Consider the following 20,041-nt stretch of genomic DNA (forward strand, 5'->3'; position numbering starts at 1 on the left):
TCAAACCACATTTTGACATCTTGGTACTTATGTAAGAAATTAACAATATGTTGTACAATCTTTATTTTCACATCAATGTGTCACGCAGTATAACTCATTGAATCATTAAAATTTTTCGTATTTCCTCGTTCGTAATCTAAACTCTTGTCTAAGTCAAACTTCAGAAAGCCATGAGTAGAGTATCGTCCTTTCACGGGCAAAAGAATATTCGAGATTTTTTTTGACACTTGACTAGTTTTCCGTTTAATCTTCCCAACATATATTAATATTTTTAAAGTTGGTTCAAGAGAATGTATCACTGGTCCAATCTTACTTCTTTTTTCCAACATAAAATTACATTTTTAAGGACGGCTCCAAGAGAATGTATCAACGTGATTGCTTCGATTGGTGGGGGGGGAGCAATCGGCCCGGTTCAATTTGAGAACCGGACGAATCGGCCTCGCTCGACTCGTTTTGGGAGGAACCAATACAGTTCGCGAGTCCAAGCTTTGGAATTGGCTCGGTCATTGGTTGTTATGTCGAAACCACCTATTTGATCCTATGAAGATGTAACTGGGAGAATGGAACTTAAGACGTTGAATTGAAATAAGCTCATAAAATACTCAACTAATAAGAATTCACTGGTAATGAGCCAGAGAAGACAACATATAGCATCAATTACATGGTTTTGGTAAAATCAGTCGATTTGATTCCACATCGATTTCAAGTAAACAACCGATTTAGCTTTTGGTTTTGTTGATAGAAACATTATTTTGGTAGCTGCTGATAGGAGCATCGACGACGAATATTTGTCGGAAGAACTTCGAAATGCCGTTTTGAAACTTGAAATCGACGAGACAGTTGAGGCTAAAGGCACAAGTTTTGAAGGGAATAGTTACCACTCGAAAATGAGATCGAGAGATAACCATGGCAACGAAAAACAAAGTCACGAAGCAGTTAACATGCAGCAAGGGCCAACATTTGCGCACTTTATTGCATCTTTCGGATTTGCGTAGTCGATTAACTTTTGGCATGTGTCTCTATCTCGTGATAGATTAAGTTCCAGCACAGTACTTTCGTGTTCTCACACCGTGTCGTGATTAAATTCCGACATAATTTGTTTACATCTGAATACGTTATCGAGTCTATATTACCCAATCTTATCATCAATTAAATTCCGATACAATCTCAAATCGAATTGGTTGTTACTCATTTGTCTGTGACGTTTCATGTTCGAAGTTGGCCCAGTGACCTTGTCCTCTTTAAGTAAAATACGAAGGACGATTTTCGGTGAAATATATCGGGAGAAATTCCGACGAAACATGTTTCAAATTTTCAAAGTCCGGGCGCGCTTCAAGTTCGGATCTCCAAACCGAACCTATCCCGGTAAGGACTAAGGACCCCATTTCGATGTAAAAGGATGGAAGTACTTATGGCAAGTAGCTTGGTCCGCGCGGGCCGGTTCGCCGAACCAGTGCCCAACTGCCCCTGCAACCACGCCTGCATTAATTTGACCGACCCACCTCTCTCTCTCTCGTGAGCTTATTGGGCACTAACAGTTCCCCAAAGCATCTCTCAGCCTCGCTAAGCACGCATATAATGCGCCAACTGCAACTGCGGAACTGCATTGCTTTGTCTCTCTGTTTACGTGCATCAATGAACCACCCAGAGCTTTGCTTGACCTGTACGTAGAGAGAGAGAGAGAGAGAGAGAGAGAGAGAGAGAGCTTTAAGCTTTGTTGGGATTGGTTCTCGCATTGAATGCCTCCTCGCCAACAGGCAACAGCCACCGGTACCCATTAATCCACAATTGAATTTGAGGTGGAGCTATCGTGCCCTGTCTCTGTCTTTCTCTGTTTCTCTCTCATCGTGTTTGTTATCGTTTCTCACTTTTCCAATGAAAACGAAACAGAGCTGATCATCATTTGTTCGAATTAGAGCGTGTAAGTGGAGAAGAGAAGAGAAGAGGAGAGGAGTAGATTTCTATCACTTCTCTGACCCCCCCATCTAAAAGCCAAAGCAAGAGGAGGTTCCAGATTCACACTTTTTTTTCCCCTCACGCTTTGCATGGGTCTCTAGCTCCTCGATCACGACACACTCGAGCGGTCAAACTGAACCCCTCATGCATTAGCCATTTCGTCGACAACCTTCACGCCCTCCTCCTTGAGATCTTCCTTATAATCCGTCTGGAGAAAATCCCACGGTTCTTTGAAAAGACGCTCCCTTTGAGCGAACCCGAAGCCCCATGACGAGGAGGAGCTCGGCGAACGAGGTGATGAAGGAGATAGAGGCGGGCAAGCCGGCGGCGGGGGCCGGGCTCGTCGTTGCCGGGCTGAGCCCGCTCAGCGAGACGCTGTGGCGGGAGAGCAGCAAGTCGGCGTCGATGGGCGAGGAGTTCTTCGGCGACGTCTCGGCCAGGCTGACATGGCAGGACCTGACGGTGACGGTGACGCTCGGGAACGGCGGCGAGACCCAGAGGGTGCTGGAGGGCCTGACCGGCTACGCCGAGCCGGGGACGTTCACGGCCCTGATGGGTCCCTCCGGATCGGGCAAGTCCACGCTCCTCGACGCCCTCTCGAGCCGCCTCGCCACCAACGCGTTCCTCTCTGGGACGATATTGCTCAACGGCCGCAAGACCAAGCTCTCTTTTGGAATTGCCGTGAGTTTCACTCGCTCTAATTCCTGTTTATGTTTCTGTTTTAGTAACATTAGTCGCTGAAAGATATGTCGGATACACATTGATGTTGTCATTAGAGATTAGCTCGAGTTTACGAGACTTATAATTGTGCTATGGACTCAAAAAATACTGTGTCATTTAATGGCATGGTGAATCGAGTCCTAGACCGTGCTTACCAGTTTATAGAGTGCACATGTCTATGTGAAAAGGAGCCGCATTGATTGGTGTTCACTCGACTCGATCCCAGGCCTATGTCACGCAAGATGATAACTTGATCGGCACCCTCACCGTGCGCGAAACGATCTCGTATTCAGCTCGATTGCGCCTTCCCGACCGCATGCCCTGGCTGGAGAAGCGCACGCTGGTGGAGAGCACCATCGTAGAGATGGGTCTCCAAGATTGCGCCGACACGGTTATCGGGAACTGGCATTTGCGAGGGATCAGCGGAGGAGAGAGGAGGAGGGTCAGCATTGCTCTCGAAATCTTGATGAGGCCGCGGTTGCTCTTTCTCGATGAGCCTACTAGTGGGCTCGATAGGTACATCTTCTAATTCCCTTACTTTATTCGCATTCATATGCATGCGTCACGCGCCACATTCAAATCGGTATAACTTACTGGGTCGTGCAATTCTCGTTTGGTGATGATTTCGTTTTTGGTTAACACGGTGGTTTCCTCCGAAATCTCATTACTTCATTTTGCAGTGCTTCGGCTTTCTTCGTGACCCAGACACTTCGTGGCCTATCTAGAGGCGGCAGAACTGTGATTGCCTCCATTCACCAGCCCAGTAGTGAAGTTTTTGAGCTGTTTGATCGACTGTATTTGCTTTCCGGTGGCAAGACGGTCTACTTTGGTGAGGCATCAGAAGCATACGAGGCAAGAAGTTCTCTACCTTAAGTCGCTTTCACTCTAAACAAAAACGCCGATTTACATATGTTTGGTTTGATGCAGTTCTTTGCTCAAGCTGGATTTCCATGCCCTGCTTTAAGGAATCCATCTGATCATTTTCTTCGATGCGTTAACTCCGACTTTGACAAAGTTAAAGCCACTCTGAGAGGGTCCATGAAAATTCGGGTATGCAAATTTTCTTCTGGCCTTCCCCATAAGCGAGCTCCACTGGATAGTGGACATAAAAATTTCCAGTACTTCATTAATCATTTACCTGAGTCGGACTTGATCCGAAAAGGATGATATCTTTGCGTTTCTAGGTTTTAAGAGTGCTAATTAGGTTTGTTTTCCCCCCAGTTCGAAGCAAATGATGATCCCTTGGAGAAGATCACCACAGCTGAAGCTATTCGAATCCTCATCGACTTCTATCGCACTTCTCAGTACTCCTATGCTGCTAAACAAAAAGTCGAGGAGATGTCAAAAGTTGTAAGTTCTCCCCTTCAGTACAGATTAACCTCGATAATCTTTTTGGCCAACTTCTGTCATTGTCATTGTGATGCTGCGAATAAACAGCTCATGAATGGTTCATCATTTTGCAGAAAGGGACCGTGCTAGATTCAGGAGGAAGCCAAGCTAGTTTTCCTATGCAAGCCTTTACCTTAACCAAGCGTTCGTTCATAAACATGTCCAGGGACTTTGGGTATTACTGGCTAAGGCTTGTGATTTACATTTTGGTTACCGTCTGCATAGGCACGATCTATTTGAACGTCGGGACAGGATACAATTCGATTCTGGTATTGATTCTTCATTTAATTTATAGATTGAGAGAAGTGATTACCACCACACACTGACCACATGCGCTCCTAATCAAATCAAAATACACTTAACTTGTATCATAAACTGACAAAACAAACTCCAATTAAAGTAAATAAATTATCTTAAAAGCTCTTTTTCTCTGTGACAGGCCAGGGGCTCGTGTGCATCTTTTGTCTTTGGATTTGTAACGTTTATGTCGATTGGCGGGTTTCCTTCATTTGTTGAAGATATGAAGGTGAGGTGTTAAAAAACCTGTTCAACAAATCCACAATGGGACATCTTTCAATGGCGATTACCAATTTTTTCCCCTGTAAGTCACTGTCTTAAATTTTGCAGGTCTTCCAAAGGGAGAGGTTAAATGGTCATTATGGTGTCACTGCATTTGTCATCGGCAACACGCTCTCTGCAATGCCTTTCCTAATACTGATCACTTTTCTTTCGGGAACTATCTGTTATTTCATGGTCCGCCTTCACCCGGGCTTCGAACACTATCTCTTCTTTGTTTTGTGCCTCTATGGTAGTGTCACAGTCGTCGAGAGCTTGATGATGACGATAGCTAGTGTCGTCCCCAACTTCCTGATGGGAATCATCATAGGTGCTGGAATTCAGGTTCGTATTTTTTTCACCTTGTAGTTGAAGGTTCGCAATTACAACGGACGAGGTTTTATACTCCAAATGGACCGCTAAAGCATGGAAATAAAATCCATCTATAATGGTAGGCCTTTCTGGTCTTTAAATGGTTCAATCTCATGGTATCGGGCGAGAAACCTGACTCTTCGGAAGCCCTTGTTTGCATCCCCATTATACTCAGTATCCATACTTTCTGCCTAAGCTAGTGAGCTAGTGCACAAGTGAGAGGAGTATTATGATATTATGTATGAAGCAATGCTTCTTTTTGTAATCGTAAAACTTCAAACTGATCAGGTGCCGTTTTAAGTAATTTAGTAACTGAGCATTCGTCACGAGTCACGTGTTGCAAGAACTTAGGGCAGGGCTATGCCTCTGATTGCTATTTGAGGACTGCTTTTCTACAGTTTAGTTTCCAATTGCTTTTCTACAACTTACAGCAAAGGCTCTGGGTTAATACATGTGCTCATGGCATTAACAAATTCTATCAGCCTTCTCAACTTTTGCATCTCAGTCATTTTATTGTTTGCTTTTATGCTTCAGGGCATTTTCATGCTAGTCTCTGGATACTTCAGGCTTCCTAAGGATATTCCTAAGCCTGTGTGGCGCTACCCGATGTCGTATATCAGCTTCCACTTCTGGGCACTCCAGGTAAAGCTGCACACCGATTTCATTTTCGATATCAAGAGATTTCTCTGTCCTAAACTGTATACAACCGCCTGGAAAATAATTGCAGGGTCAATACCAGAATGATCTCAACGGTATGCTGTTCGACAACCAGTCACCAGGTCTTCCCAAAATTCCAGGAGAGTATATTCTTGAAAACGTCTTCCAGATTGATGTGAACCGATCGAAATGGGTGGACCTGAGTGTCTTATTAAGCATGATAGTCATTTACCGCATCCTATTCCTCATAATGATCAAGGTCAATGAAGATGTGACTCCTTGGATCAGAGGTTACATAGCAAGGAGGAGGATGCAGCAGCAAACCGCAAACAACAACTCGTCAATTGCCCCGAATGGCCTCACCCAATCTCCTTCTTTGAGGACTTACGTGGCAAATCGAGCAACTACGTCTGGGAGAACGTAAAAACAAGGAGGAGCAATTAGGTTTGGACGGTCAACAGACAATTATTTAGCAGATCACAACATCACAGAAGCAATCTAATTGTGGATGTGTTGAACAGACAAGTTTGAAACGGTTGGGTGGTTACAATCTCTTTCTCAGAATGAAAATTCACTTAACTTGCTATCATATTGGTACTTGTAATTCGATTATGGGCCCAGGAAGAAATCAATTATCTATAGATTTGCAAATCTCTGTGTGTGTATGTGTGTGTGTGTGTCTCTCTCTCTGGCTCATGTCGGCTAGATTTATGCACGTTGTTTTTTTCCATTTTCCGGAAACTCATTGCCAAGTGGGAATCTCAAAACAGGAATAGCTGTGGACCTCTTCGATTATGTTTTTGTCTTCTGAGAAAATGTCACTTTGTGTCCGAGTCTCAGGATACAACTGAACTCCTTACTTACAGAACAGGAAGACTCTGTCACAGATGTCTTACCGAACAAGCAAAAAGAATGAAAAGGGCGATCCAATTTGGAAATGATATTACATAATCTGGAATGATGAGAAGAGCTTGCAAATCGGTTATTCCTTCCACACGGGGATGATGCCTTGTGCCGCCAGACGCTTTTCAACCCAAAAGACGACATGCTTCCCCGTGATTCTTTTCTCATCCACAAGAAATGGCTCAACGGTGCTCGCTTCCGAGCCGTGGGAGGACAACGCGAACCCTTTCGGGCCTTCCAAAAGCAGAGAATAAAAATGAGTTGAGTGCAGTCGATGCACGAAATCAGAATGTGAAGAAGCAGAGAGAGAGCGAACGATACCGGTGAGGTCACCCTTAGGAAAGAAGGCCCAGAATATGTAACGATTCCCCTCTTTTAGGAAGGAGCCCTCCAACTGCATATTCATGAAGAGCAATCAAATGGACCAGTGTGAGGTTGTGATGTGAGCAAAAGCCACTCGACAATTATCCTGTGAGCTACGGAAGAAGCACACAGGTAAAGAAATTTTCCAAAACTGACCCTGTTATCCTGGAAAGAGAGTTCAATTTCAGAGAGGTCATCTTGGGATTGGAGGATTTCTAGTAGGGGAGGGATCACTTCCTCCTCCATGAGCTGAGGAAGCGGTTTCGCCGGCACTTTCCCTGGAGCTTTAGGTTTTGCCAGTGCCGCCGCCGCTTTTGGAGCAGCTTTCGCTTCCTTTGTCTCTGTGGTGGCTGGTATAGAGGGGGAAAGACCAAAAGCATTTCATTTCTCTATTTTAAAGAGCACGGTTAGATGGTTAAAAGCTCAGTCCAACTCAATCAAGGCTTGAAGGCAAGAATGCAGAGGATATACCGGTGGAAGTCGATTCTTGGACGGCAGAGCAGGCGACAATTCTCGGTGAAGCCACTGCTAATCTGCACACCATCTGTTGCACCATGAAGATCATTGTCAGTTGCAAGTCTACACAAGCAATAACTTTGCCCAAAACTTTCATCAAAACACCAGCTTTCATTTTCTATCTTTTTCTCCCAGCCCAAAGCGCAAAAAGAGTTGAATTGGCATTGTCTGACTGTTCATCAAGGGCCTTTGAACTCCATTTCCATTTCAAAGAGAATCAAGAAGAGGGAAGGAAAACTGTGACTGCCGTTATCTCCTTGAAGTCAAGTTGAAACTTGTTCAAAAGCTTTCCTTTTTACAAGAAGCTCACGCCTTCGCTATCTTTTGCGCAGCAGACACAGATTTTTCACAGCAACTTCACATCAACATAGAACAAAGCCACAGTATCCAATTCAAACGTTGCTACAGTCTGCAGTTGCATAAAGATAACCATCCTCTTCGCATCACAAAGAATTGGCAGGACCCACCGAACTCTTTTTGGCAAAGATAAGGGAAAAAAGCATTCTTCTTTCGCTCCGATGAAATCGCAATCTGAACTTGAACAAGCAAGCACACGTGAACAAAACTCTTGAAAAATGATGAGTTTTTCACATACCGTGGAGGGACTGGCAGATTTCACAGTGTGAGTAAAATACGAAGACGACGATGAAGAAACGAAGCCGGAGACTCCCACTGCTTGTCTTCCGAGTGTTGCGGCCATTTGCATCTCGAGAACAGAGCATCCACCAAACCGAACAGAACTTTCAGGAACTGTACAAATCCGCTACCATTGAAGAACGAGCAGCCCCATCAAAATATTGAAGACTCAAGTCTCGTTCTTTGGATCCGACGGGCAAATGGGAACTAGTGTTTTTTTTTCCCCCTTTTCACAATTATTTATCTTTTGGCGCTAATGTGAAGATAGTGGTGAACTCAGCCAACAGCTAGTCCAGAGGAAGGAGTGAAGATACAGGCAAGAGGAGGGAATTCTCTCTCATCCACTCGGTGGCTCGTGAAATATATGCCACTGAATTCTCGAACGTTTTAAGCCCATGTGGGCATATGCAAATTGAAGAAAATACAACACCACCCGCAAAGAGAGAGAGAGGGAGAGATTTGTCTGGTCTCTGGGGAACTAAGCATTGGCCCAAAATTGCAGAAATTACGTGGGTTACATGATATTGTTTGTGAATTAGTCTCTAACTGCCTGATCAGTTAACTCTAGTTAAACTAATCTGAGACTAGCATTTCAGCTGATCAAGCAAATTTTACTCAACGTGTCCTCTCACTGACTGACCCCCAAAAAAATAAAAATGACCCATCTTTGCCATGTCGATTGTTTTCTGGTTTTTTTGCCCTTCAACATAGATTTCGATTTGGGCTACGATTTCCTATTGTTGTTTTCGAGTTCACACATTACCAGTGGCATGGAAAGAAAGTCTAAATCTCCAATGGAAGAACCAGCAATCAAACAGTATGTCTGTTTGGCTGATGTTGATCTCAAATTACCGCCAAGCATTCATAATATGTCAGCATTAATCTCATACATGTATAGTAAAGTAAGAATTCCAACTCTGTTCTTGAAATGCAAATATGGTATCCACAGATGCGAAAGGTCAGCTATATGATCCGATTGATCGTGAGTTTGTGACCTGAGAGTCTCATTTTGTTCTAAAAAAAGAAACGGTGGAGATTTCAGAGATGTGCCAAGACAAGATGCAAAAGACGAATAGAATGAGGAGATTGATAGCGGGGTGGAACATAAACCATTCCTTCGCAGTAGGGATGGATGAATTCCACAATGAATCGTGCAGATAATCCAACATATAAATGATTAAGATCTGGCCCTAACGGGGAAAGTCGCATCTAGAGAGGTCCCTTCAGCCTCCAATAAATTGAAACGCCCCGTTTAAACTCTGACGGAGCAAAGACATCAAGTAATTCGTAGCGAGAGTCTTGATTGAGGCAATCTTATTGCTTTAATCTGCTTCTCCTCCTTGGTTGGGAACATTTGGGCAAACTGTTTTTCTTGAACTTCTCAACCGCAGCATACACCTATAACAAGCAGATGAATTCAGGTTAAATAGGGTTACCACTAGAACCCCTGTGAAGCAGGAAATAGAGCTTCCACAGCAGTCTCAATGAAAGGACTGAAGTCATAGCAACACAACAATGAATTAGCAGTTAACTTGCATGTTGAAGCTGAATACTGTCTCAGGCATCGACTTTTTGCTAAGTTCTGGTGAACCATATTTCTGTCCAGCTTCGCTGACTGCATGCGCACTTATTATCGGATTGCTTGCACATGTGTGATAAATCAAAAATCGGTTTTCCAATTCTTCTTACAGCGAGAAATGGAAATCAGAATTGGGGTGAGCATAGAACCACGAAATAGCAAACAATTTGCATTTACTTCTGTAAGACGTTCTTCAATTCAGTTTCATACATAAAGTTCTAGAGATTCTTAAGTTCTGGTGTTCAAAATGATTCGTCAACTACATGGAAATGAACCATACACTCTAGCAATACTGTCTTATTACCGATTGTTCAGGTACCTTAGAAGGAAATCAAGGAAATAGCAAGTTGTCTCAAAATCATCATATCTATGTATGTGAATTTAATCACTTGCCTTCCTGACTCCAGACGTCAATCCCAAGCTAGAAAGAGCCTCGCTGTCCACATATTTCCATGTCAATGTTTTCTTGCCGTGCTTCCTAAAGAAACTCGTCTCATCTTCAAACCAACAAACAGAAGAGTTGGTAGTCACGTCGTTTACAAAGACATTCATGCAAAGTTGCCCTTAGAAAAATCAGACAAGTAGACATATTGAATTGCTTGTAAATTGATAAAACATGGTACCCTATCTTTCCTTCGAGAACTGAGGCTTACCAGTTGACTTCTCAGAACCATGTTATCTACAGTTCACAACAATTACAGACTACTACAAACTAGACCATCCATGTTTAAGCATGTACTATTGATGGAGCTTCTCTTTTACACTTCAATTGTAGGGAGGAAGTGATCTACTTGAACTTTACTTACAATGGAATGTGTGGTAGAGATGCCTTACCTTTGAGACGTAACACCAACAACTCCACAAATATCCTGAGACGAATATGTGAAAAAATATGGACAAAATCTCCAACATCTTCCCTTGTAATCGGGATGCATATTGTGGAGTTAAGTCCAAAAGATTGTTCCAGAAAATGATCAATTGCTTCCCTTCTTGCATCTGAGTCAGCTTCATCCTTCAGCATTACCGATGGGAACTCCCAGAGACCAGCAAGCAAACCCTCATCTGGCCTTTTCACGAGAAGGTATCCACTTTCAGAACTGTCACTGGCGAATGCATCTTCACCTCTTAATATCTGCACAACGCAAACCGCAGAAAATTCCTCTCTTTGTTTTGTCTTGACTCCTTTAGAAGGATAATCTGTGACCGTTACAGATTCATCCTTTCTGGAAATTGACAGTGCCTGACATTGGATGGAGATAGGGCAAGAAAAACAGCTTGGATTCAATGGAGTGCAAGCAGTTGCACCAAGTTCCATGAGGGACTGGTTAAAATCCCCAGGTCGATCTGGATCAACTAGTTGAGCGGCTAATTTCCTGATCCAGAGCAAATTTGAATGATGCAGCTATATAAAGAATGAGAAACATAGTTACAAGCGACAGCAATTGTCCCCTGCATTGTCGGGACATACGAGGAAAAATATAGCAATGTAACCTTTAAAGATACAATTTGATCTCATGATGCATAGAGTCGTGTCTATCAATTTGTTACTGAGGATTTAAATTGAAGAGAGATTCATGAGGCTAATGACAGTCATAACAATTCTAAAATCCACAAATAAACGAGAAAGCTTTTTGACTGAGGAACTTTAAATTTCAAATTTAAACAGGATAAGTCCACATCCCAGAAAGGATCAGGTGTGAAGTTAGAGAGGCACAGGTTGAGAGTCAAATGGTACAGACAATGAACTGACTCCCCTTGCCTAGATTTTGTAGTGAACTAACAATTATTATGCATTGAAGGACGAACTGCCAGATGATAGAAATTTTAATGAACAAAAGAGTCAGGTACTGCAGCTCAAGTTAAAAAAAAAAATGCAAAAATGTCAATATTGGCAATAGCATTTGGAGTTAAAGTAATTCATCTTATGAGAGATAATATCCAAAATAACCAACTGCTCACCAAAAGCTTTTTACAGTAGCTGAGTCTTTTGGATTTGCAGAGATAGCCTTCAACCTAGCAAGCACTCTAACTACATTCCCATCAACCACCGGCACCACCTGATGGATCAAAGTTTAAAATTATTCCTCAAATGGAAAAAATTAATAACTGGAAAAGTTGCGCACCTCATTAAACGCTATCGAGGCAATTGCACCTGCTGTATAATCACCGATTCCAGGAATCTTTCGGAGTGCACCGACAGTCCTGGGAAATCCTTCTCCACCAGCAACAATCATCTGTGCCCCCTAACAACATAAATGGGGAGTAAGCTGCAAGCACATGCCCTGGCATGGAGGTAAAGTAATTTTACGTGTGCAATACATGTGATTCTTCATTTTTTTAGCTCCGTCATTTTCCAGTTTCAGAGACGCATATCTGGTCATCATCACAACTTGAAACAAACAAAGCACAATTAAGAAACTAAAAGCAGAAAGCACCAAGGACAAATAAATGTGCCTCAAGGAAAGGATCATACTAACATATTGAATCAATAGATCATAATATCACTCCCTATCCAGAAATCAAGCAAGCATGAAAATTTAAAACTGTGCATTCCATACCAAGTGAAAGTGTAAGGTCCCATCATGTATGCCATGATATTATGTTCTAAGAGTGAACAAAGATGCGCAACAAAAAATATCACGACCAGAGCTGAGCTTACCTCTAAGAGGAAACGTGCCCGCCTATAATAGCCCAGACCAGCCCACATCTCATTCACCTCCTGCACAAGAATAAAAACATTCATCTAAAACTCAACAAAAAATGAGATTTCAACAAATTAAGTTTAAATAACTCAGTAAGCACGTTTGGGTACACAAGCATTCGAGGACATCAACATTCCTAAAGTAGATCACTTCAGAACCTACGATTTATTCAAAACCTTAACTATATGGGCATCAAGATGGATACAGGATTTTGAGCCGCAGTTCTCAATATAATCCTTCTGAGATTGGAAGACCAAGAAACTGAAGAGACCTAATTTAGGACTTAGCTCAAGCATATCTCAAGAGACAACTCAAATAAGCTAAAACAGGAGGAGAAAAAAAAAAGGAACATTTGCAAAAGGTATCAATTGCTCTTCGGCATAACAACATGTGCCCCCGAACTAGCTAAAGAAATATGTATTAGATGGCACTATACAGGTGGTCCAAGAGCCCCTCAAGCACTCACTTTATCGTTTGATGGGAAAAGAAGTATCCACACAAGAGTTAGATGGTTAAACTGAAAACCAGCTAACTGACAGTAAATATATGTCTGCTTGAAAGTTTTCTACTTTCCCTAGAGGATCCTTCCCCAGCATTTCCACCAATGATGAACTACGCAGATGAAGAACCAAAGTTCACATTTTGCTTCATATAAAGTAGTCGCAACACTCCAGCCCGCCATTGAGGAGATAAAAGCTAATGTTTGGTTGTCTTGGAAACATAGTCCTCGAATTTTTGTAAGCCAAAAAGTTACCCACCCACTACCATATCCATCATGAAGGATATGTACTACCTCGATCAGAAACCAGGCAAATAGAAAAGATCACATACAAAAGAACTTCAAAATAAATTAACCACCTCTAGAGAAGCAGAGGCGAGATGGTGAAGAGAAGGCCACTTGAGCATCCACCGGTTGTAGTAGTCGATGACAGTCTGAACCCTCGTCTGTTGCAGCATCACCTCAGACACCCACACCCCATAAGCCCTCCTATCTTCTTCTTCATCTTTATCTTCTTGTGCATTCCCAGTATTGCCCTCGCTACCCCTCGTCCTCCATGGAAGGTCCCTCCCGTTGAGGTCGTACCACTCCAAGAGCGAAGCTCTGACACCACTCACCTCTTCTCTAGTGAACGAGAAGTCTTCGATGTCCGGTGCTTCCGATTCTTGTCCAAGTGTCAATGCCTTCGGCGGGTTCCTCTCTCTTCGCGGTCTCTTCTTCCCGGGACTGTCATTGTCGCTCGCATTCACTTTCATGCGGGCACTCTTCTTCTTGGGCTGCGATGGTTTGTTGTTCTTCATTGTGGCGTGATTGTTGAACTGGGATTGGAACGCGATTCTTGGAGCAGAAAGGAAGTGACTTTTCATTCACCGGAGCTTCTTCGACTCCGAAACATGCGTTCCGTTGGTCGAGCCTCTCCAGTAAAGATCGAATTTTTTTCGTGGCGAGAGAGAGAGAGAGAGAGAGAGAGAGAGAGGGGGTCTTTGTTTTGGCGTCTAGGAGTTCTATTTGAAACATCCACTGTCCTGTATGGTTCTTGTCCGTACACTTTCGGGTCGAGCTAAGGTGCAGATCCAATGAGAAAATAAATGATTGTTTAGACTCGGTTAAAAATCCATTCTTGAACTAGTTTTGTATTTAGATTGTCGGACGGCAAGCTCATCTGCAGAGCACATAGGATCTGAGGCGGATTCTATAATCTGAACCCTAAACTATGTGTCATTTATTAAAGGTAATCATGCTCATCGTCAAATTATCAGCTGTCCTGATTAAGTAATGTCTAATAGATAGCCATTTTTCGTTTTTTTTTTTTTTTTTTGGTGTTGTTGCTAGAGGGTGTGTATATAACAGCACAGTCCTCTCCTACGGAAAGTATGTTAAACTATTGCTATTATGTTACTTGATTGTGGAAAGGAAATGAAAGCACAACAGAAGAATACAACGCGAATGAGAGAGAGAGAGAGAGAGAGAGAGAGTATCCAAGCTCAGTAAAACACCATATAAGGGGAAAACCATAAAGCTCAGTAGACACCAGACAAAGCAAGCCAGAGAAATGAGCAACCTCCTTCCTATTCACTCTTCTCTGCATGAACTCTCTCCAAAACAATGTGCATATATTAAAGTGACTCAATGTACAACATTTGGTGCAAGTGTGACTTACTTTCCCCATCTCGATAGGATGAGCAAGCCTGCTATAGTCAAACATGTCGAAGCCACTATCGACACAGCCAGTGCAAAGGCGTACACGGGGTTAGGGAAATTGAAATAGTTCTGGATTCTTTTCAGTCCTTTGTCAATTACAGGTGCCAGCGCGGCTGGCCCAGCGATGCGAAATGGCCTCATCACGTTGTTCCCGGTCCACATCAATATGACAATCTGCAGAGCAGTCGAGGGCAAATTCAAGTGAGACATCCAAAAGACTCCCTTCAGTTCGAAGTATAACGTGTCAATAACAACTAGGCCAGAAACTAAGCGGAAGCAAAAGAAATGGCAACACCACAAAAACGACAAGCACATTGTCACGAGGAATGACCTTCCTTTGCATTTGGGGAAAAACAGCACGACATTAATCTAAAGCCAGTAGCCTGTGTGTTCAGATCAGAAAGGCAGAAATTTAGAATAATAATCCTCCTGTAATGAAAGGATTCCATGGATACAAATTAAACCCATTCTTACTTTTATCAATTTCTATTGGGGCAATCAAGATTGCACGCTGTTTCTTCAACATCCTATAAAGAAATCACTACTCAAGAACTTGATGACTTAACCAAGCTGCTCAAGCTTTTTATTAATTGAAACTAACTGGTGTGCTGGTCATTTCATTTTGAGTTCATGAGCTTTCAATGTAGATCATTAATCAATCTAACTTCAAGCCATCTTTCGTCTTCGTCACCTGCATAGCGACTCTACATAGCCATCATCAATAGGGATAGATAAAGAGAGAAATGCATCAACTTTACCCAAAAAGCATAGTCCAGTACCATATCCAAATCTAAAGAACTTGAATGAATGTCAGTAATTGCATAAAACCACAGGCATGCAGTAATTGCATGAGAAAAGCATAGTCCACCTCTACATCCAATTTGAAGAACCGAATCGACAACGTGAAGAAAATGCGCAAGCTCAAGGCAAGGACACCTTAAGTTTTTTTGGTCGGAGGACGCCTTAAGTCGACGAAGAACAAAATCAGCTTCTTCCCATTGCCATACATGCTCAGGGACTATGAGTCCAAGTCCTCAAACTTCAGGCTCAGAAATGAATAATCAACGCCAATTACACAGATGTCTGACAAGACACGACCTTCATATAGACCTTTTGCTTTAAAGGTGTTAAATCTGTCACCCGACCAAATCAAGACATAGAACTAACGAACCCAATGGGCAGATTACTGGACACTAAAAACTGCTAAAGCCCTTGTTAAACCAATCGAACTTAGGTATCACCCCACATAAGAAACTCATTTGTAGCATAAGACTTGCTTACCCCTAGTAGCGCCTGAAGATTGGCTGCAGGATTCTTCCCCATGCTCTTCTCATAGCCAACAAATGCAAGAATGAAAAATGTGGTGTATGTAACACCGTCGAACAATCCATAAGCAAGTACTGCCACAAGCCCAAGCTTTGCCAATTTGGAGCTCATTTCAGCTGAGTGAGCCTGATGCAAGGTTAATTCATTAACCGGGAATGTACCTTGCGTGAAGGCCATCAAAAATTAACATTTCTAAGAATTCTATCAAGTATTCCGACTTCCCTTTCGCCGAAGAACTTTCTCAAAACTGAATTCTACAACAATGCATAAAGGCCCACCTAAAAGTTTCCCATCAACTCGACATGGAAAACAGACGGAATCAATGAGAGTACTTAGAAAAGAGACGATTACCGTCCATTTGCTCCAAAACCCTGTGCTCTGCTGGCTCTGCAATTTCCCCCAATTGAAATTGTAAAAAATTCAGGTTCACTATACAGAAAGAAAACGGATTACAGCAAAAGGGTCTACAAAACCGTCAGTTTTGTACTACAGAAAGACATAGTTACTAGCGATGGATGATCTCCGTCCGAGGGATTTTCACCTGCAGCTCCCTCATTGAGAGAGCATTTGACGCAAAGGTTCGAACTTGAGGGCAAAGAAACACAGTACTCGTCTCGTTGCTTCGGTATCTGAGGATGATGGGCGTTCGCTCCACGAATCAAGAAAGAAGGGTTGGTCCTGAACTCGATTTTATCAGCTGGGGAGGCAGCTTTTTGGTTGTGGGTGATGGATTTTGATTTTATCAGAGACCGAGGAAGATGGGGGTGCAAAGCAGCGGACATCATGTTTGTGCATTCGCTGTTCAGTCAGTCACTCTCCCAGTCTCACGCAGCTACCGACTCGAACAGACACGGACGAAAGGAACAGCCGTCGACCCACCCCGACTCGAGGATGTTCGGTTCAATCTGATCTTCTCGTTTGCAATTTTGGTTCTCTTCTCGTATTTTCCGTTAACGGTTGAAGTTTTTTACCATCCAGACAAAGGTTTGTCCTTTCAGAAACTATAGAGACCATTATCTGAATCGAACTAAAATTTGGTCAAAGCCTGTAAAATACGACTCAAAATATACTAGCGTTTAGAAGTCGCCTACCCAAAAATCAGAATTCTTGCATTTCATCAAGATTAAAGAGATAACCCGAATCATGACAAGTCACAATTTTTCAAGAAATTAAGTACACTCATGCTGTAAACCTAAGGTGGTTCCAGTTCCATATTGCTCCTCACCTCGCCGTGGTCCGAATTTTTAGGGCAGGCAACAAGTGAACAATCTGTCATCATCGTTGTTCATGGAAAGAGATGTATCACGCCTCTTGGTAGGCCGCAAGTTTGCCATCTCTTACAACAAGAGATTCTAAATCCAGGGTCATACAGTGAGTCGGCTCTGACTGTGTTTGCAGACAGTCTAAAAGTAAGCACAGCCATTGTTTACTCCCATCTGTGTATAGAACACAACTGCCTCCATCTCATGCTTTGTGAATGAGTTAAACAGTAAAGGCATGTTCAGTTGTATACAAAGGGCATAGCAAAAAGATGCATGTCAAGTTTGTTCTCACACCATTCAAGAGAGACACGAAAGGTTGATAACACTGTACTAGACGATGTCAACCACGACATGAGCGAAAGGAAACACCCTTCTTTTATCAATCAATGTGCTTAAGTTGCGGTCATCAGTATGGTTACATTACTCTAGGTGTTTAAAAAAAAAAAAAAAAAAATCAGACTCAAAAGCAAAAGAGCAGCTTCGCCAAGTCATTAAGCATCTGATGTCTGCAATGCGAAAAATTCAGCCTTCGACCTGCAATTAGGAAGATAGTTTTCCATGAGAAAGTCATCACAAACAGCGCATCGTACTGTTATGACAGTTTCCATTTAGGTATTTCCCAAAATCTCCATCATGGATCTTGTCATGCCTTAATCAGAACTTGTCATGCCTTAATCAGAACTTGATACATGTAGGAAAGAGTCGAAACCCAGTCACAGATGTAAGTACTGGAAATCTAAAATCCTTAGGCTTGTGACCACCATACTTACTACTATCTTAAAGTTCCAATGACAACAACTGCATACAAATCCAACCCACAGCAAGCCCGTCTTTTGCATGCTTATGCAATTCAGTACAATACATAAACCAGACAGTCCTGCAAAGGATACCAAAAACATACTTCGGAAATCTCCAATTGCTACACAAATCATAAATCACCCGGCATCAAATGAAGCAACAACCACCTTATGTTATCAATTCCACAAGCCAAATGGAAGCACACATCATTTCCAATGCCCAGATCATGTTGTGATATTCCAGGGACTCATCCCTCAGTTCAGTTTCACAGGTAAATTACAGGGAAATCAGAGTTGTTTCTTGGTCACGACCAGCTAAAGCTAAAGTTACATTTTCGTAACAGTCCAAGGGATTGGTTTACTTTTTGGACATTCTAAAATGTAATACTAAATGCCAGAACTGAAAAAAGAAATCTACCAACCGCCATTTGGGCAACTAGTAGATCAACCCAGAAGAACATGTTCAACTCCTAACGAACAGGAGAGTCTACACATCACAGACAAATGCCCAATTGGATGATGACCGCTCCGACACATTACAGTTTTACATCCAACAATGTCCCATCAAAACGAATTTGTAAAACCACAAATAAAACAACAGACGAACGCGAAGTACCTGGGCAGGTTTGGACTCTGACGAAGGGACCGACTCGAGATTCGAAATTCTGGCTTCCAATGCATCGAACTTCTCCTTCATCTGCACCGATCCCAACAAGAAGAACACGCATCCATATTCATGACCAAAAGGCGAAGCGAGAACAACTTCGATAAGTTATCGACAATCACACGTACCTCAGCAGAAAGGGCATAGCGATCGACCCAGAGGTCCCTCCACACCAATTGGGAAATCGCAGCACCTGTCACTGAGAGCCCTAATCCGAACCACAGCAACCTCGTTCTCAACATTGCCTTCGACCCAATTCGATTTGTTACAGAGAGACGACGGAATCACCAGAAAGGCAATTTTTTTTTTTGTTTTTTGCTGCAGAGAGAGAGAGAGAGAGTGCTGTCAATTGTCCAAGACGAGAAATAACGGAGCGGGCAAGGAGCAGCGGGCCGGGTTGGAGCCCGCCATTTTATATTGTTTATTTTTTCTCCTCCCTGAATTTTTGCCAGGCTGAAAACTTCCCGCACGTTACTTTCACGGAAACTCTGGATGCATTCGGAGCATACGAGCTGGCGCCATCTTTGTCGTTCCACGTGATCTAATGGCGGAGATGGAGATGGCTCACGTGACCGCATCTATACGAGGTTTGCTCGACGTCTCGACATATTTCAATCATGGATGCGCAATTCGCATTTAAGAATCGACTAAAAACAAAACAACATCAACGACTGCCAAATCAAACGAACACAACAACTTTTGTGCTCAATCAGTTGGTACCGAATCAGCAAGTTTGTCTGAACCATCGATGATGTTATTATTTGCCAATGGGTCATCTAAAGAGTGGCTGTTCTCGCCTGTGCAATGAGGTAACACATCATCGCCTCCTGCAGCACTCAATGACGCTTCCGCGAGCTTGGAAGGCGCTTTAACTGAATGTCCGTGGCCCTGCTCATTTTGAGCAATTCATAAATAAATACATACGTCCAGGCCATTTCAAATACAATGCTGGAGGTTCAAATGAGGACGAGAGAGGTGTGGCAAACATGGATTATCTATCGACCTGGACAATGGGAAGCAAATCTGCAGCATTCCCTGGATTGAATGGGAAGGGCTTGCCTGCCATGGCTAGATTTGAGGTCATCATCTTCGGCCACTGGATTTCCGAAGTGATGCCCTCGTTCTTAGCTGTCACAAAAAGCATATATCATATTTCCCTGGAGAAATATGTAATGCTTCTACAATTTTACTATGTTACTGCCACTGCTACATGTAAAACAAAATCAGTTTTTCTCAATGATGATGACAACCACGGACGCCACCATCAAGCATTTTATACCGAGAAAATTATTCGAAAGGGCTTCAACATTGTAGAAAGTAGAATTAGCATTCAAAGTAAGCATTAAAGTAAATAATCGGAAAAAGAATGCCTTGCCATCCTGCAAGTGAATCTGATTCGCCATAGCCTTGTGAAGTTCCTTCAACTCGGCGTTTTTATTGCTCA

At 42.7% G+C, this 20,041-nt stretch overlaps 4 protein-coding genes across 9 annotated transcripts; 1 reads left to right on the forward strand and 3 right to left on the reverse strand.

Moving 5' to 3' along the window:
- Window positions 1-1,865: 1,865 nt before the first annotated feature.
- LOC115757268 (ABC transporter G family member 11-like) lies at window positions 1,866-6,300 on the forward strand. Its single transcript, XM_030697438.2, has 10 exons — window positions 1,866-2,637; window positions 2,903-3,192; window positions 3,357-3,528; window positions 3,604-3,726; window positions 3,898-4,026; window positions 4,140-4,334; window positions 4,505-4,591; window positions 4,693-4,965; window positions 5,527-5,634; window positions 5,720-6,300. Exons 1-10 carry the CDS (start codon window positions 2,224-2,226, stop codon window positions 6,071-6,073), a joined length of 2,145 nt encoding a protein of 714 aa, XP_030553298.1. The 5' UTR covers window positions 1,866-2,223; the 3' UTR covers window positions 6,074-6,300.
- A 108-nt stretch (window positions 6,301-6,408) lies between these two features.
- Window positions 6,409-8,484, reverse strand: LOC115757274. Its single transcript, XM_030697445.2, has 5 exons — window positions 8,027-8,484; window positions 7,387-7,459; window positions 7,072-7,265; window positions 6,874-6,946; window positions 6,409-6,786 (listed from the first exon to the last, which is right to left on the reverse strand). The coding sequence occupies exons 1-5, from the start codon at window positions 8,135-8,137 to the stop codon at window positions 6,632-6,634; spliced, it is 606 nt and encodes a 201-aa protein (XP_030553305.1). The 5' UTR covers window positions 8,138-8,484; the 3' UTR covers window positions 6,409-6,631.
- A 427-nt stretch (window positions 8,485-8,911) lies between these two features.
- Window positions 8,912-16,945, reverse strand: LOC115757269 (adenine DNA glycosylase). Of its 4 annotated transcripts, none has more exons than XM_048282398.1 (12): window positions 16,416-16,945; window positions 16,226-16,261; window positions 16,063-16,152; window positions 15,830-16,000; window positions 14,508-14,722; window positions 13,207-13,894; window positions 12,306-12,365; window positions 11,770-11,889; window positions 11,606-11,703; window positions 10,481-11,019; window positions 10,040-10,143; window positions 8,912-9,465 (listed from the first exon to the last, which is right to left on the reverse strand). In XM_048282398.1, the coding sequence occupies exons 6-12, from the start codon at window positions 13,711-13,713 to the stop codon at window positions 9,382-9,384; spliced, it is 1,512 nt and encodes a 503-aa protein (XP_048138355.1). In that variant the 5' UTR covers window positions 13,714-13,894; window positions 14,508-14,722; window positions 15,830-16,000; window positions 16,063-16,152; window positions 16,226-16,261; window positions 16,416-16,945; the 3' UTR covers window positions 8,912-9,381. The 4 variants fall into 4 exon arrangements, with proteins under 4 accessions (XP_048138355.1, XP_048138351.1, XP_030553300.1 ...); XM_048282394.1 differs by adding an exon at window positions 15,485-15,681 and having other exon boundaries at window positions 16,063-16,261; window positions 16,381-16,945; XM_030697440.2 differs by lacking the exon at window positions 16,063-16,152.
- Window positions 16,946-17,281: 336 nt separating this feature from the next.
- Window positions 17,282-18,939, reverse strand: LOC115757280. 3 transcript variants are annotated; one of them, XM_048282677.1, is made up of 3 exons: window positions 18,726-18,939; window positions 18,550-18,630; window positions 17,282-17,345 (listed from the first exon to the last, which is right to left on the reverse strand). In XM_048282677.1, the coding sequence occupies exons 1-3, from the start codon at window positions 18,837-18,839 to the stop codon at window positions 17,301-17,303; spliced, it is 240 nt and encodes a 79-aa protein (XP_048138634.1). In that variant the 5' UTR covers window positions 18,840-18,939; the 3' UTR covers window positions 17,282-17,300. The 3 variants fall into 3 exon arrangements, with proteins under 3 accessions (XP_048138634.1, XP_030553309.1, XP_048138635.1); XM_030697449.2 differs by lacking the exon at window positions 17,282-17,345 and adding an exon at window positions 17,455-17,670; XM_048282678.1 differs by lacking the exon at window positions 17,282-17,345 and adding an exon at window positions 17,728-18,013.
- Between the last annotated feature and the right edge of the window lie 1,102 nt (window positions 18,940-20,041).

The sequence above is a fragment of the Rhodamnia argentea genome, chromosome 1 (assembly GCF_020921035.1).
Source record: "Rhodamnia argentea isolate NSW1041297 chromosome 1, ASM2092103v1, whole genome shotgun sequence".
NCBI classification, from domain to species: Eukaryota; Viridiplantae; Streptophyta; class Magnoliopsida; order Myrtales; family Myrtaceae; genus Rhodamnia; species Rhodamnia argentea.